The sequence below is a fragment of the Erpetoichthys calabaricus genome, chromosome 10 (genome assembly GCF_900747795.2).
Source record: "Erpetoichthys calabaricus chromosome 10, fErpCal1.3, whole genome shotgun sequence".
Classification (NCBI taxonomy): domain Eukaryota; kingdom Metazoa; phylum Chordata; class Cladistia; order Polypteriformes; family Polypteridae; genus Erpetoichthys; species Erpetoichthys calabaricus.
In genome coordinates, this window is record NC_041403.2 from 94,426,700 (window position 1) to 94,444,168 (window position 17,469).

The 17,469-nt window shown below is 37.7% G+C and overlaps 2 protein-coding genes across 5 annotated transcripts in view; one reads left to right on the top strand and one right to left on the bottom strand.

Annotated features, from left to right (window-relative positions):
• The window catches only part of sulf2b (sulfatase 2b), a 368,243-nt gene extending 358,139 nt beyond the window's left edge, over positions 1 to 10,104 (top strand). The window contains exons 20-21 of the mRNA XM_028811627.2: positions 5,195 to 5,248; positions 8,292 to 10,104. Coding sequence (XP_028667460.1) covers positions 5,195 to 5,248; positions 8,292 to 8,322 — 85 coding nt within the window. The 3' untranslated portion in view covers positions 8,323 to 10,104. The remainder of the gene's footprint in view (positions 1 to 5,194; positions 5,249 to 8,291) is intronic.
• Positions 10,105 to 10,401: 297 nt separating this feature from the next.
• ncoa3 (nuclear receptor coactivator 3) overlaps positions 10,402 to 17,469 on the bottom strand; it is a 340,425-nt gene continuing 333,357 nt past the window's right edge. For all 4 annotated transcript variants that reach the window (XM_028811623.2, XM_051932914.1, XM_028811621.2 and 1 more), the window contains one exon: positions 10,402 to 13,407. In XM_028811623.2, the coding sequence (XP_028667456.1) occupies positions 13,396 to 13,407 (12 nt within the window). In that variant the 3' untranslated portion in view covers positions 10,402 to 13,395. The remainder of the gene's footprint in view (positions 13,408 to 17,469) is intronic.

Genomic DNA, 17,469 nt, shown 5'->3' on the forward strand with positions numbered 1-17,469 from the left:
AGATTGCTCCCAATTCTTTAAACACTTTAAATGAAAGCATTATTTTAGGCCCCCACATGCTGCCCCACCCCCCAGCTCCACTCTGCTGTGTGCCTTTCTAATCTTTGAGTGCAAAAGATGTAACGTCAGTGCCCATTTATGTTTATTTTATATACGTAGTCAAGGAACGGTGAGTCAGTTCTTGTTTCACAAATGCAGTTACTGAATGGACTAAATGTTTTTATTGTAATTATCCTGAATTATTCCCTCCTCATTATATTTTATCTTTCATTAACAACAACTTAAACATTCCACTACAAAGTAAAAAAAAAAACAAACTACACAGCAACATTTTAAAACAACATTGCAGCTAAAAAAACACAAAGCTTGTGAAAGATGCATTAAGTGCGCAGAGCAGCCCAATTTGATAAATTTGTACCATTCCAGTGGTCAGAGAATTATATACAGGATTAACCTAAATGGTTTAGGTAGATTTTATTATATCCCAGAGGGAAATTTGTTTGCAGCAGGAAAGTACAAAAAACAGAAGACATTGTTACAGAGATCCAATAGATAAACAAAGACACGACATTTGACAACCAGTGTCATTTCCACCCTATACAGGTCAAAGAAGAATGCAACACATGTAACCTTAATGCTTATTTCTCATTTTGCCTTTGTTTTAGGAATTAAGCATTAAGTCAGAAGCCTCCATAAGACTGGTGTTAGTTGAGGCAGTTTTCCTGACACTGAAAATGCAATTTAAAATGCTTTGACATTTTAAATAGCAATTAATAAAAGGAAAATCAGAAATCAGGCAGGTATTTCCCATTATGTTTTGTGAAAAACTAAACCAACGTTTCTTTGCTATGATGAATGCGTAACAGTTTTAATATAAAACAGCTGCCAATTAGGGATCTCAAGTTCAACTGTGAAATGTAAAAGGATCAGGAGCAAAACAATACTTTTAGGGTTCTGGGCAAGCGTTTAAAATCTGTTAGTACATCTGTTGACCAAAAAACAGTAGTGCAGTAGAAAAATCTGTCTGTTTTATAAATGATGAGATAAATGAACAATTAAAAATTATAAAAATGCTGATAGTGGAAGTGATGTACAAAAATAAAGAAGTTTTGCAACATAGCATGTTTGGAGTAACACAACGCCAAGATTAATGTAATATAACATAAAAGGCTATTCTTTTACATTTGAATGTCAGTGTTTGCCTTCAAATAAGAAAGAATTTATTCATACGCATTTGAATTTCATTCAAATAGTAAATTTTGTTCTGATAGCCATCCAGAAAAAGCTGCAAAAAATAAAAAAGACTGCTAATTATAACAATAACACTGACCCTTATTTGACAGAGAGAGAAAGAATGACATAAAAGTGCTATGTTATTAGAATTTCATTTTATATAAATATATAGTATATACACACACCGGCCACTTTATTAGATGCACCTTGCTAGTGCCCTTTGCCTTCAGAAATGCCGTAATTCTTCATGGTATAGATTCAACAAGTAGATGCACCCAGTTCAACTGTGGCACCCAGTGTGGTCTCCTGCTGCTGTAGCCCATCTGCTTCAAGGATCGACATGTTGTGCATTCAAAGATGCTCTTCTGCACAACTTAGTTGTAATGAGTGGTTATTTGAATTACTGTTGCCTTTCTTTCAGCTCAAACCAGTGTGGTCATTCTCCTCTGACCTCTTGCATCAACAAGGCATTTTAACCCAGAGAACTGTTTTAGCCCAGAGAACTGCCACACACTGGATATTTTCCCTTTTTCGGACCATTCCCTGTAAACCCTAGAGATGGTTGTACCCGATAATCCCAGTAGACCAGCAGTTTGTGAAATACTCAGACCAGCCCGTCTGGCACCAACCCCATGCCACATTCAAAGTTAGTTAATAACCTTTCTTCCCCATTCTGATGCTTGATTTGAACTTCAGAAGGTCATTTTGACAATGTCTACATGCATTGTATTGCTGCCATATGACTGGCGGATTACAAATTTTAATTTAACAAGCAGTTGAACAGGTCTACCTAATAAAGTGGCCACTGAGTGTAACATTGTTCAGCATGACCGGTTTGGTGGTGGGTCAGTGATGGTCTGGGGAGGCATTTGCATGGAGACCGCTACAGGCTAGACAACAGCACCTTGACTGCCATTAGGTATCGGAATGAAATCCTTGGACCAATTGGTTCCTCCTGGTGCATGACAATACCCAGCCTCATGTGGCAAGAGTATGCAGGCAGTTCCAGGAGGATGAAGGAATTGATATAATTGACTGGCCCCCACACTCGCCTGACCTAAATCCAATAGAAAACCTCTGAGACATTATGTTTCAGCCCATCCAACGCCACCAGATTGCGCCTCAGACTGTCCAGGAGCTTAGTCATGCCCTGGTCCAGACCTCTCCCCCAGGACACCATCTGTCGTCTCATAAGGAGCATGCCCCGATGTTGTCAGGTATGCATACAAGCACGTGGGGACCATACAAACTACTGAGTACAATTTTGAGTTGCTGCTATGAAATTTCAGCAAAATGGACTAGCCTACCGTAACATTTTTTATACTTTGATTTTCGGGGTGTCTTTGAATTCAGCCCCCTCTGTAGGTTGATAATTTTAATTTCCATCAAACGATGTGGCATCCTTTCATTCCTAACACATTACCCAGTCCATATCAGTATAGATATCCAGCAGGATTTTTTCCCATTGAGATCTGATGTTTTTTCAAAGTGTTCCTTTGCTTTTTTTAGGGCGAGGAGCAGGACTGACAAAGGTAGTCTTTGAAGTTCTGCCTATGCCACTTGCCAGTACAGATAAAACTGAGAAGAATAGAAGGGTTAATTCATGGCTCAAATCTTGCCACAGGATAAAAAGGTATAGATTTATAGGGCATGGAGGCACCTTTTGGAAGAAATGGGACTTGTTCATCCATGAGAGGTTACAATTGAACAGGAGGGGCAGCAATGTTTTCGGATGGCATATGAGTAGATTAGTTGAAAATTGTTTAGACTGGGGAATAAGGGACCAGGGGATTTGGGACAGGCCAGGTTTAGAATTGTACATGAAGGGACATAAAATGGTGTAAAAACAAATATGCAAAGTAATTTAAATTCTAACCCAAACTTTAACTGCAAAATTAAAATAAGTAACACTTTAAAAATAGATTGCCTTAATGCTAGAAGTATCAAAAACAAAAGTGAGCTGAACTTGTATGTAGCCAAGCATAACTACAATACTGTATTATGAAATAACAGAAACATGTGTGCGTAACTAGGATGTGGATGAGTTTAACATATAGATGAGTGCACATTTTTAGGAAGTGTGTACAGAACCAGACAAGGAGGGGGCTGCCATTTGTGTAAAATAGAACTTAAATACAAATCTTCTTCAGCTGGATCACGAGCAACAACTTAGTGAAGATATCTGAATCATCTAGAAAGATTTAGGGAAAGAAGCCTTATTTTAATTTTAGGAATGTGCCATAGACCCCCTAATAATTTCAGTGGCATATTTTATAGAATATTAAAAAAGCAAGTTTGCAATGGAATATTGTAATCATGGAGGACTTTAACTACCCAAATATCTGGGAAAACCTTGCAATTAGTAGAGTACAACCGCTTGAGTATTTAGATGTAGTCATTCACTGTTTTTTTAACACAGTATGTTAAACCACCAACACAGGGGGCAAACCTGTCTAAATTTATTATTTTATAATAACCAGGGAAGAATTCTGGGTGTAGAGGAGATTGAACTACTAGGTTCAAGTAACCATAATATAATTCTCTGTGTTTTAGCAGAGTGTGGATACAAAGACTAAAACTGAATCATTTGATTCTGATGTCAATTGAGAGTGATCCATTTTGGAAAATGGATTTTAGTTGTCTAAGAACTGCTGCAAAGCAATCCAAAAAAAGTACCATTCTGAAAAGTAAGCATTTGCCAGTGTTAATATATAAAATCACTCATGGAGTATTTGATATTCCTGCTTTTTGAATTTGAGTTAGGGCTCTATAGTTGACTTTTTATACCATGGTTTGTGATAGTTACTTGTCATCTGTAAATTTTTCTTTGACTGCTCCCATTAGGGGTCGCCACAGCAGCTCATCTTCTTCCATATCTTCCTGTCCTCTGCATCTTGCTGTGTTACACCCCCCACCTTCATGTCTTCTCTTACCACATCCATAAACCTTCTCTTAGGCCTTCCTCTTTTCTTCTTGCCTGACAACTCTATCCTTATCCTTTTTCCAATATACCCAACATCTCACCTCTGCACATGTCCAAACCAATGCAATCTCACCCCTCTGAATTTGTCTCCCAATCATCCAACCCTCTGACATACTCATTTCTAATCCTGTCCATCCTTGTAACAAATCTTAGCATCTTTAACTCCGCCACAAAGCTCAGATCATCTCAAACTGTTTCTTGAACATGATGATGAGTTCACTGTACTCAAATGGCCTCTACAGTTACCAGTTCTCAATCCAATAGAGCACCTTTGGGATGTGGTGGCATGGGAGATTTGCATCATGGATGTGCAGCAGACAAATCTGCACCAACTGCATGATGCTATCATGTCAATATGGACTAACAATCCTGAGGAATTTTTCCAGCACCTTGTTGAATCTATGCAAGAAAGTATTACAGTAGTTCTGAAGGCAAAAGGGCGTCTAACCTGGTACTAGCAAGGGTGAACCTAATAAAGTGGCTGTTGAGTGTATACTGTGTATAAAAAGAAAAATACAGATAGAAACTAAACACACTCAGGCATATTTAAGAATGTGGCAGAGAAGTCTTTTGGAAACTAACATTTTTAGATTGTTTGACTGCAAATTCTACCAATGTGTACAAGTTACTCCTTGTGTTTCAAATTTACATAATATACACAAATCAACTAAATCAATGCATATGTCATCTAGTTGATATGCAGGTCTTAGTTACTGTTTCAACACATCTTCCCCACTTGTTTATGGCTTTAAACTTGATTAGACCACCAACCAGTATGGGCTGAGAAGCCTACATATGAAAAGTAGACCATAAAATTTAAGTATTAAACAATGTTCTGCAATGCTTTAAAAAACACCACTCTTTTACTTTATACTTTCTCTATACATGCTATTCTTTTCAAGGAAAAAACAACTCCTTCCCAGTGGCAGAAGTGGACAACTATGCGGATTCTAACCTTTTTTTTTTCTTGTCCATCAGGCAGTATCAGCGTCGTAAGTGGCCAAAAATAAGGAAGCCCGCTCCCAAACCCTTGTAAGTTGGGAATTCATGTACAGGACTTTCCATGCTCTTTATCAATAAATTCTTTGTGATTTTCCATGTACCAAGTATCTCATTTGTAACTCACTTTAGCTCATAGACTATCTCCTCCTTAAGTTCTTCTTTCTTATGCATGATGCCTACAGAAAAAGCACTAATTTGAATAATCATGTCTGCATGCTTAAAACTGTCCTTTGTTGCTTATTTCACGAATCCTGTTTGCTATCATTAAACTAACCCTTCATTAATTAATAATGCACATTAGATATAATCTCTCAGTAAGCAGATGTAGAGTTCCTGTAATACACTGGAAACTGGAAAGTGTTATTCCATTTATCCAAAAGTTTTGTCAGTTTCCTTCTTTAATCTTTTTCAGAATATCAAAGTCTCTTCTTTTGACCTAGATTTTCACAATGGTGATATTCCCAACTCCCACACAGAGTTTTTACTTCTAGATAGATAGATACTTTATTAATCCCAAGGGGAAATTCACATACTCCAGCAGCAGCATACTGATAAAGAAAATATTAAAGAGTGATAACAATGCAGGTATACAGACAGACAATAACTTTGAATAATGTTAACGTTTACCCCCCCCGGGTGGTATTGAAGAGTCGCATAGTGTGGGGGAGGAACGATCTCCTCCGTCTGTCAGTGGAGCAGGACAGTGACAGCAGTCTGTCGCTGAAGCTGCTCCTCTGTCTGGAGATGATACTGTTCAGTGGATGCAGTGGATTCTCCATGATTGACAGGAACCTGCTCAGTGCCCGTCGCTATGCCACAGATGTCAAACTGTCCAGCTCCATGCCTACAACACAGCCTGCCTTCCTCACCAGTTTGTCCAGGCGTGAGGCGTCCTCCTTCTTTATGCTGCCTCCCCAGCACACCACCACGTAGAAGAGGGCGCTTGCAACAACCGTCTGATAGAACATCTGCAGCATCTTATTGCAGATGTTGAAGGACACCAGCCTTCTAAGGAAGTATAGTTGGCTCATGATGTAACTAAACACTGTTACATTTCCACAACCTGCAATGAGGTTGGAGAGCAGTCATTTTGCAGTGGAGTTTCCTAGATGATTAGCTTCCACAGGCACAGCATTGTAGTCTAGTTTCATGGCCATACTTCACAAATTAATGAAAGAAAGTAGAACAACAGTGGGTAATAATCTGTGATCATCAGCATAGCCATTTGAAACAATGATAATTTTTGCATAGCCATTTGAAACAATGATATAGTGTTTACCTAAAATATGTATTTAGTATGCCTTCTGAAAAGCACAAAGTATGAAATTTATATTATTAAACGTAACATTCCTTGGGTCTGTGACTTTTAGCCCATTGCTAAATTTTTATCTCATACTAAAGTTTGTTTCCTGCTTTGTGAATTTTGTTTTGTTTCAAATTCCATTTCCCATACATTACCTACAATGACCAAAGAGTGTGTTTGACAGAAAAACATTGGGGACTTTCATAACTTGGCTCATTGTCACTTTGGAGAAATTAGATGAACTAAATTGGTAAGCTCTGTTGCAATGAATGGCCTGTTTTCATAAAATATATGGTCATATTTAATGGTTTGTTTTTTTTGTAAATAATTATAAATTCACAATATTCTCCTTAAGGACAGATAGCAGTTCTTAGTGCATACAGTAAACTTGGTAGATTTGAAGCTTGTATGAATAATGAGGCAAAACCTTGTGTTGAGTCTTAATGGTGACTAACAATGCCTTCAGAAACTATTCACATCTTTGATTTTTTTTTATTTTGTTCATGTTTAAACTCTACATTTTAAAACATTTTTCTCCATTTACTAACACAAGAAATTCAACATGAATCAAGAATACTTTTGATTCACTATCAGTTTTTCAGAAGGAAAGAGTTGCATTTCTCATTTACATAAGTAATCATGCAGGAAACTGAATCCCACCCCCACTACACAGATCTCTGGGTGACTGAAACAGGTTCTCCTCAAAACCTGGTTGGTACCAAATACAGGCAGGTCCAACTTTAATGACAACAATCCTTCCAGTTCCTAGTGCTAAAGAGAAACTCAGTGATGATGCTGTCATTACTATGCTTGACAGTAGAGATGGTGAATCCTGGTTGTTGGCCTATATGGATTTGGTTGGTGCAAAACACAACACTTTGTTTTTAGGGCAAATTCCTCATGGTTCAGTTTCATCAGACTTCAAAATTTTCTTTGAGAAGGTTTTAGATTTTATCACATGGCTACTAGCAAGTTTATGCATGACAATGTTAGCCTCTCTCAGGTGTGGTTTACTTCTAACTACTTTTCAAAATAGGCTGAACCTATGAAGTGCTAAACATATTGTTGATGTCTGTTGATTTCTCCAGTTCAGCCACTGAGTTTTGCAACTTGGTCAGTTGTTGTAGCGGCCCTCTTGGTCACATCTCTGACAACTGCTTTCTAGTCTAGCTGTTCATTCTCCTAGGGTGGCCTGACCTTGGTAGTGTTTAGGTTTTACCATATTTGTAAAACTTTGCTATAGTAGTCTTCAATGTCCTTCTAGCAAACTTCAATGTTTTACCAATCTTCTCATCATCTTCTCCAGCTTTTGTCCTCCCAACAACTTCACCTCAACATTCCTTGGTCATTATGAGAAGTGGGACTGATCTGGTTTAATTGTGGGGTTTTACAAAGTTGGCAATATATGTTGTGAATCACGGAGTAGTACACAAGTGAAAGTTGTAAATGTACTCCGAGGTTTTTAACTTTTTTTGAAAGGTCACACAGACAGTTTAGGTTGTTAAGAGAGTTGTCTGAAAACTTACCAATTAAGCAGTTTTTAGAGTTAACATAATTCTGAAGACTTAAATACTTTATTTAATGTTGACATGCACAATTATTTGAGGAGTAGAAACAGACCCATTTAAATAAGCTTGAATTTGACAGAAAAACAAAAGATAATGAAGAGGAAGTGACTATTACTTAGAGGCACTGTTCAGTGTAATTGTATAACTCCTCACTGTAGCATTCAGTTGGTAATGCAATGACATTCTGTTGTTTTACTTTCAGGGGCCAGATATGGGATGGATGGGAGGGGTAGCATTAAGGAGCACCTTCACTTTGGACTGACAGGGGAAACTGACTGGTTAGAACCTAAAATTCCATATGCCCTTGACAAAAACGAATAAGACTTTAGACTAAATATTAACATTAGCCTGGAGGACTGGATCAGTTTCAAGGCTGCTGTAGATAGAATATTTGCACTTTTGGGCAATTTTAATAAAGGATATAGTCAGCACCCTGGTTTTGCCTACAAAAGCACAGAAAAGGGTCGGGGTCAGCATCAACAAAGTCCATCTGCTGCTGTTGTATATCCAACTAACGCATCTACCCAGGCCTTCTCCCTGCAAAAAACTACTGTGGAAGTATTGAGGAAAAAGTTTGACTTGTGTGAGATGTAAATGCTTCTGCAGCTGCTGAAAAATGGGGACACCACTTTGAAATGGACTAATTTACATATGAAAAATCAAGAGGAAGTTTGTGGTTCTATAAAAGAAGACCCATTAAACAGATTTCTGTTATATCTTTCTGTTCCTTTCACCATGGAGACCAAACAAGAGCTGTCCAACAATGAATGATGACTCTTGAACCCCCATCAAACCATTTACCCAGCAAAAAAATCAAAATAGCCATTTGTAATGAAATGTAACTGAATCACAAACTGCAGTTATGAAAAACAGCATCATAAAGCCAACTTACATGAAGAAACTCAGAATGGATGGAATAACTGGAAGAGCACAGATTTTTTTTTTTTTTTTACTTTTAGCAAACAAGTTCCTGAATGACGTAGTGGATTGACATCGGTCCATTTCACAACATGACATCAACAAGCACGCAAAACGTTTCAAAAATTAAACTTCAAGTTTTAAAATGCATTGGGACTGCCACACTATGGATTTTCCTTTTATTTTTATTGAATTGACTTTTCTAGAAATATTATTTTTCCTTTGTAAAAGGCTCTTTCTGGTATCTGAAAAGATGAGCAGATCAGTATACATACTAAAAGCCTCCAACTCTGGAAATTTGGTAATGTATAAGACTCAAGATGAAAAAAGCCACAGGTGCCCCCATTGCTCTCTTTTGTTTATACCAACTTTCCACAACCTCTAGGACTCTGCCTGCGACTGAGGTGTTGATAGTTATCCTAAAAATCCAGTACTGTAATCTCATTGAAAGATGGCAACTGCTTTTTCTTTTTACCTTGTGACCCAGCTCCTGTTCTCAACTACAGCCTACACAACCAGTTTCTCTGTTACTCTGGGTTTGGCTTCACCAAAAAGACAACTGCAGTTTTTCACTACTTGATCACCTTTTCTTTCAGGAGGGGAGTTGAAGGAAGGGGTCATGCTTATTCATCTAACATTAAAAAGTCCCTGTTATTGATAACGTTGTATTTGCTATATTTGGTGCTACAATGGTCTCAACAAATTTTAAACTGCTGTATGTATAAGAATGTATGTTTTACAGTCAATGTAAATGTTGAAATATATTTTATAATATATCCTATTATGTGTGAATGGGAAGGGCCAGGGCATTTAATATTGCACTGTGCAAATGAGGTTCCCCTTTTGTATTTGTTGTTTTTTTTTTGAACATCAAAATATCAAAAAGAATTGTTGAAGATTCGTCTAGTTGGCACAGATAACCCTAATCCATGGGGATGGGTGGGGGGTTAAGAAATAACCCATTTAAATGGTAAATGTTAAAAGTAACCTGCTGCATTGTATATAATTATAAAGCTTGTTTGTTCTAAGCGTTCCTCAATGAAAATTTTGTAGGACTCATTTCCATTTGTGAATAAAGTGTGGAATGCGTAAAAGTTCCCCTCACCCCCCCCCCTTTTTTCATTTCACACTGTTAATCTAAGCATTTAACTTCAGTACAAAACAGTACCAACAATCCTGTACCTGAATAAAGGCAACAACAAAAAAACATTTAATAGGAAAATGACTTGTGGTGGCAACTTCCATACGAGCAACTATGCACAGTATGCTCCATATTTTAAAAATATTAAGATTTTGTATTTGTATGATAAGCATGCATGAAATCAACTGAAGTATCACAACCCTCTCCCACCAGAAATAGATTTAAAAAAAAAAAACCAGTACAAAACAAGAGGTATTTAAATAAAAATTTGTATTTACATTTATATTAACATCAACAAACTGTAAGAAAATCCAACAGTAATTTACATCTTGTAATCATGACAGCTCTTCCTTTGATTTTGTTTGGTTAAAAAAAAGAAACCCTGTAGATTGACAAGATTTTTTCTTTTTAAATATGAGCAACTTGTCGGAGTGTCACTGCTAGTTAGCTCTACTGTGGGCAGACCTAGTGATTCCAGAACTTTACAGAAACGAATTGACCATCCCTAGCATGAAGTTTTATATGATGAAAGATGGTGAGGAGGGCACCATTGGAAGATTTGAATTGAAGTGTCCACATACAATGATAACAAAAAAGGTCTGTTAAACTAACAATAATTAAAAGACAGGTGATAAATTGTAGCCAGCAATACAACAAGTCATTGCTTCACTCGTCTCAGTGGAGACCCAGAGCACTGCATATGTCTACATGCTTACATCTTACGTGTTTCTTCTCAGCAGCCAATTAAGGCATCAGTAAATTTCATAATCGTGCACCACAGCACAAGGGCACCACAACTTAGAAGGCACTGAACTAACAGATGCTGGCCCTGTGCTCTGCATTTGACTCAATGATAATGATAATCTAAAAGTATTTAAACCCACAGCAACTCAGGAAATTTTTAAAACCATGATGCACTAAATTGCGTACAATGACAAAAGCAAAAATTATACTGTTGTTATAATGGTGGAAGAAAATATTTTGTCCAAACTCCAGGCTTTTTACTTTGCAAATAGCAGATTCAGCAGCTGTGTTGATAGGTCCTTCACGCCAGCCTCTTATAACACAATGTAACAGTATTTACCTTGAAATTTAATCATAAAAATAAAATGAAAGACAAAATATAGTTCTTTGGATTGCTCAGATTAATGACAATGCAGGTATAGCAAAACACCATTATTTAAGTCATAACAAGAGAACAATTTACAAAAAAAAAAAAAAAAAAAAAAAAAAAACAGACAGGCAACATTCCTCTTTACACATAACGAAAGTACCCAAGCATCTAAATTAAAGAATGCACTACAAAATAAAAAGAAAACAAATTCTGTTGTATTTACCAGCACTCCCTTGATGCTTCCCACAGTGGCCAGTAAATGCCACAGGAAGCCTTTAAACAAGTCAACCCTTTACCATTGCCATTAGATTTTAAGTGGCATCAAAGTTGAAAAATACAAACAGGAAGACTACTTCCAATGTGTGGTCATTACTTGTCCATCAACACAGACAGGAAGGGAACACCACATACCAGTATTATGAGAGGAAGCATTTTCTTTTTTTAAAACTTCAACAAGGCTGGGAGAATTCACTGTTACAGCAGATGACAATTATGCTTACAAAATTAGAAAATGTCAGTATATAATAAAATAGTGAATCATACACTTGGAGTTTAGAGAGAGAAAAAAAAAGTAATAGAAAACAGCTACTATGTAATAAAAAATCCAAAGTGACGTAAAGGTGTGTTGTCATTTCACAGCAAACAACACTAAAATATTGCTTTTCATGGAAATGGTTTACAAAAATTGCTGTGTTCAACATTAGTTAAACAGGAAACATAGAAGCAAATGTGGAAAAGATGCATGAAATTTTCATTAAAAACAAAATGAGTAATTTACTATTTTATATATATATATATATATATATATATATATATATATATATATATATATATATATATATATATAGTGTGCGTGTGTGTGTGTGTGTGTGTGTATGTATGAATGTATTTCTGCCACAAAGAGGTGTTCCTTCAGACCCTACCTACTCCCTACTATACTTAAGGAAAATAAATAGATGAATTTTACTTTACACCAGAGAATTAAAAGTGCTTAAATTGATGTTTGTCTTTGAATCTTTGTTTTTAAAAAATTAAAAATACAAGACATGAATATCAAAAAAACAGATAAAGCAGCATCATTTTATGATAAAAAAAGCAGAGCAAGCCTTAGTCTGTGCAAAACATGTTGAATGTGACCTAGAAAAGCAGATATAATACATTTTGAGTGTATTTACAACAGATATTCACAAAATAGTTAAAAAGAAAAAAAAAAGGAAAAGAAGAAAAGCTCTATATAATACTGTGGTACCTTTGCTGAGAGCTGGTTATGCCCCAGAGACTGCACTCTAACGCCAAGAAGAAGGGGCAGACATTGCCTTGGGCTGTGGTGTTCCTTGTTCAAATCCGACTCGCGTACAGCCCCACAAAGAGAAACCATATACAACTTATTGCTAGAAATCCATCAACAAAGCTCAAGCGCTGCTGCTGCTGTTATGTTTTCAATATCTTCGACTTCCTATGGGCCATTTTTTTGCAAAAAGCTGCTTTCCTCCTTTGGCCCAGGGAACATTCTTTAAATAAGGCTAAAATGACGAAATAATATTGCAGAAATATCTTGGTGATAGCCGCTTTCTCTTTTTAAAGTGCAATACATGACACCCACATTGCATTTTTTTGCCTATCCCAAGTACCCTAAAACAGAAGGTCACAAAGCAGTGTTTCCCCAGAAAAGCAAGGTACTGTATGAATCTAGATCTACTTACTCATTACCACATACAACTAATGTCATTCCAAATAATTCTGGCTTGCATTTTCTGAAGTATTGGGAAGAATAATCAATCTCTGAAATACTAATACATCAGAGAACTCTTCAAAAGGAAATTATTTCTTATTGGAGTTGCCCGACAACGCACATTCATATTAAACCAATATACCCACAAGCCAGAGGGTCCTTAAATTCCATATGTTGTCCAGCAAGCGATTCAATCAAACCAAGTTCATTAGCACCTCTGGAAATCCAAAGTATTCCCCTCACCGACACTGTGGCTCACATGTGCCAACTGGACATCATTATAAGGTGCTCAGGCACTACTATCCTGAGTGCCACTGCACTGGGCATTATGAGCTGCCGAAAACTCAACATATTTCTCCAACACTCAAGGTGAATCACATTTCCATTTCCAACACATGATGTCAGCAGAACTTCTGTCATAAAAAAAAAAACAAAAACAAAATTGCATATATATTATTAACTGAACTATTTCCATCAATATAACTGAGCAGTCATCATACTGAATAAATACAAGATGTTCCCATTTACACAAAAAAAGAAACAGAATGGAACAAACTACCGAAGAATGATTGCTCCTGCCAACTCATTTTCACCATGCACAGGTCACAGCATTTTCTGCAACATGGCTGAACTCCGCATCATCACAGCCTTCTACTGTTTCAGGTTTCAGCGTGCTGTGTGAAGCCTGCATGTTTCACTCATGCCAGAGTGAGTTAATTCTAGGGGTTTCAATTTTCATTCCACCTCCAAAGATTGACGGGCCTTTGCTTTATTGGCAATTATACATTCATCCATTGTGAGGCAACACCACGATAAACTGGCGTGCTACCCAATCCCATTCCTATATTGCATCAAGAAAAACCAGGCTAGGCAACAGCCTGCAAAAAAACTGAAATGCAGTAAGTAGCGTGGGAGAATGTTGTGCCACTGCTGACCTCATTCGCAACTTGAACAATATCACATCATCCTTATCTTACAAAACAACATCATTATGTTCTAAAAAGAGCGCATTGGCTGAAGCACTTGGCAATACTTGAAATCACTGGCAGATATCAAATTTTTTTAAAACTTCCAGTTAATGTAAAAGGTTATTGATTTCTAATATAATACTAGAGAAATTTAGAATACTATGCTCGGTCACATTTTTCCATTCCGTTTACATTACCTTGGAAAAAAAGATGGAACAGAATTCTAAAAATAACCTTCTGGCAACAATATGTATTGTGTAAAAGCATAAGTATTACAAATGCTTTTACAACCCAAATGTAAGAGAGGATAGTTTAATTTAATTTTAAACAAACCTCCAAGACACTTACAGCTCAGTAGAAAGGCACTACAAAAATACTTGCGCAGGTAATAGTGAATTACTCAACACTGGCTAAAAATTCAGAGATGAAGCGAACTTTATGGGCCAAGCTACTTAATACCACTAGAATTACCAGAGCCAACGAAAAAACTCGTAAATCTGGCCCATCTTAAATCCCTTCGCACCACTCTGCCAGCCTCTTTTGTCTTCTAAATGTGTCGATAAGCTCAAGCAGCCTGCTATACCATCACCCCAACGGGCAAACAGTTCTCCCAGTTCCTGCCTTGAGTGATTATCTGTGAGTGAGCTACCCAGAATTGTAAGGGGAAATAATTTGATGTGTGTTTTCCGTCTACAACAATCTATGTAAACACATTGTTAAAACAGAAACGTTTTTCATGTTTTAGTAATAAATGACAAAATGTAGACATGAACTGTATAATGTGTGAAGGCTGATGGCCAAATATCAAATAAACACATTCACAAAAGGTGCAAGCAGTTTCTGTGGTGCAGCGGATAGAACTACCGATTTATAATCCAGAAGTCGTGAGTTTGAAACCAGCTGCCCCACAAATTTACCGTTTTGAGTATTGAGCTACTCTTATTGTTAGTATTATACAATAAAAACATACATTTGATTTGTGTCTGTAACAACCGGTGTAAATTTATAGCACTTGTAAAAGTTAAGAGTTTTTTTTCACTTTTATTCTCTCAGTTACGATCACGATACATACTACCGCCCCCCCCCAAGGATCTGACGCTATTAGTTTTTATTTGAAACTGGGAATAACCGTAGATGTGAGTGGTGTTTTGAGACAACGGAACTGGACATTCTCTGATATGGATGGATGGATAAAAGTCGACACACAAATGCTGGTGAATCTGCCTTATTTGTATCCCACTGTCACTTGATTTTTTTTTTTTATTCAGTTTTATTGCGTGTTCCTGCTCACGCTGAATTAGTATGCACCTTATGGTCCATGATGTCAAAGCCGCACTGACAAAAAAACCAGAAACATAGGTATATATGATATTTGGAATAACAAAAATTTTATGACCTGTATAGTACATTTCGGCAAACACTATGGCACTGATGCAACATTATTCATATTCATTCGCATGCCGATTGTAGTTTACCGCGTCCCCCCCCCCCCCCCACCACCGATCCTGCCAGTCCCCACATGTTGCTGTATGGTGATGTTTCTTTTGTATTCCAGGGCATGCACAGGAAAGAATGGTACAGAGAGGTCAGTTCAGCGATATATGCAATCATCAAATTCAAATGTTAACAGTTCACACACTCACACAAACAAGGACCGTCCTTCCTACATTTACGACATGTGTACCTGCTGCAATGTACACACTTCTCTCTATGCTTTGGTTCCTATTACATTGAAAGGGCACCTGACACTGACTCAGTTTACTTTCTTGGGGAAAGCGGCTGTCTTTGAACAGAAGCTTGTCAATGTTGCATCCTCTTTTGCTTTATCCATTGCCTTTTCTTGTAAGAAGCAACGACAAAGCTCCTCTGTAAAGAGCAGCATCAGATCGGGTGTGAATTTATACTGGCGCTGTTAGTTATCAGATCAGAAAGGGGTACGGGAGGGGGGCAAGGGAGAGCGTGAATGTGACTGAGAGAATAAAACTGGAAAAAAAGCTAACATTTTGAAATAGCATACATTTACATCTGACGCTGTTAATTTTCAAATAATATTGCATTAGTGCGACAATGTTTTCTGATTGGTACTGTTCAGGTCATAAAATGATTTCTTCAAAATGTCACATATACAGGGTGGCCCACGAAAAAGTAGCCCGCCTTCCTGCCAGAGTGGCGCGCCGAGTGAATTCTTCCCCGTAGCACCTTGTCAACCCAACCCTTCCACCGAGTTTATTGGGGGACGCCGCGTTGGCGGCTTGCGTCACGCTTCCCCGCCCCCGGGTCCTGTTAGTCTGGGGAAACGGTGACAAAGGAGGCATCATATTGTTACTATAGTAATACTATAGTAACGCGGGCTACTTTTTCGTGGGCCACCCTGTATTTGCCTCTTTCTTTTTTGCCCAGTGCTGTGTTGACATTGTGCACCAGAAGGCATGAGCTTATTCAGTGCGAGCAGGAATGCAGGTGGCCGGTTGCTTGTACTGTAACAAGTTTGACCTGGCGAGGATCAACGTGCATGTACTGTACAAGGAATGCACAGGGGCCACTGAGAAAAGAAGAGCGTTCATGGCTTACCTTGCAGAGGAGCTTCGTTGTTGCTTCTTAAAAGAAAAGGCGATGGATAAAGCAAAAGAGGATGCAACATTGACAAGCTTCTGTTCAAAAACAGCCACTTTCCCCAAGAAAGTAAACTGAGTCAGTGTCAGGTGCCCTTTCAATGTAATAGGAACCAAAGCAAAGAGAGAAGTGTCTACATTGCAGCAGGTACACATGTTGTAAATATAGGAAGGACGGCCCTTGTGTGTGTGTATGTGAAATGTTAACATTTGAATTTCATGATTGCATATAGCACTGAACTGACCTCTCTGTACTATTTCTTTCCTGTGCATGTCCTGGAGTACAAAAGAAACAGCACCATACAGCAACATGTGGGGACTGGCAGGATCGGGGCGGGGGGGGGGAGGTTGGGGGGTGGGGAAACGCGGTAAACTACAACCGCAAGATGGCATGTGAATGAATATGAATAATGTTGCATCAGTGCCTTAGTGTTTACCGAAATGTACTACACAGGTCATAAAATTAGTTATTCCAAATATCATATATACCTATGTCTGTTTTTTTTGTCAGTGCGGCTTTGACATCATGGACCATAAGGTGCATACTAATTCAGCGTGAGCAGGAACACGCAATAAAACTGAATAAAAAAAAAAAATCAAGTGACAGTGAGATACGAATAAGGCAGATTCACCAGCGTTTGTGTGTCGACTTTTATCCATCCATCCATATCAGAGAATGTCCAGTTCCATTGTCTCAAAACACTGCTCACATCTACGGTTATTCCCAGTTTCAAATAAAAACTAACAGCGTCAGATCCATGGGGGGGGGCGGTAGTATGTACCGTGATCATGACAGAGAATAAAAGTGAAGAAAGAAAAAAAAAAGCCAACTTTTACAAGTGCTATAAATTTACACTGGTTGTTACAGACACAAATCAAATATATGTTTTTATTG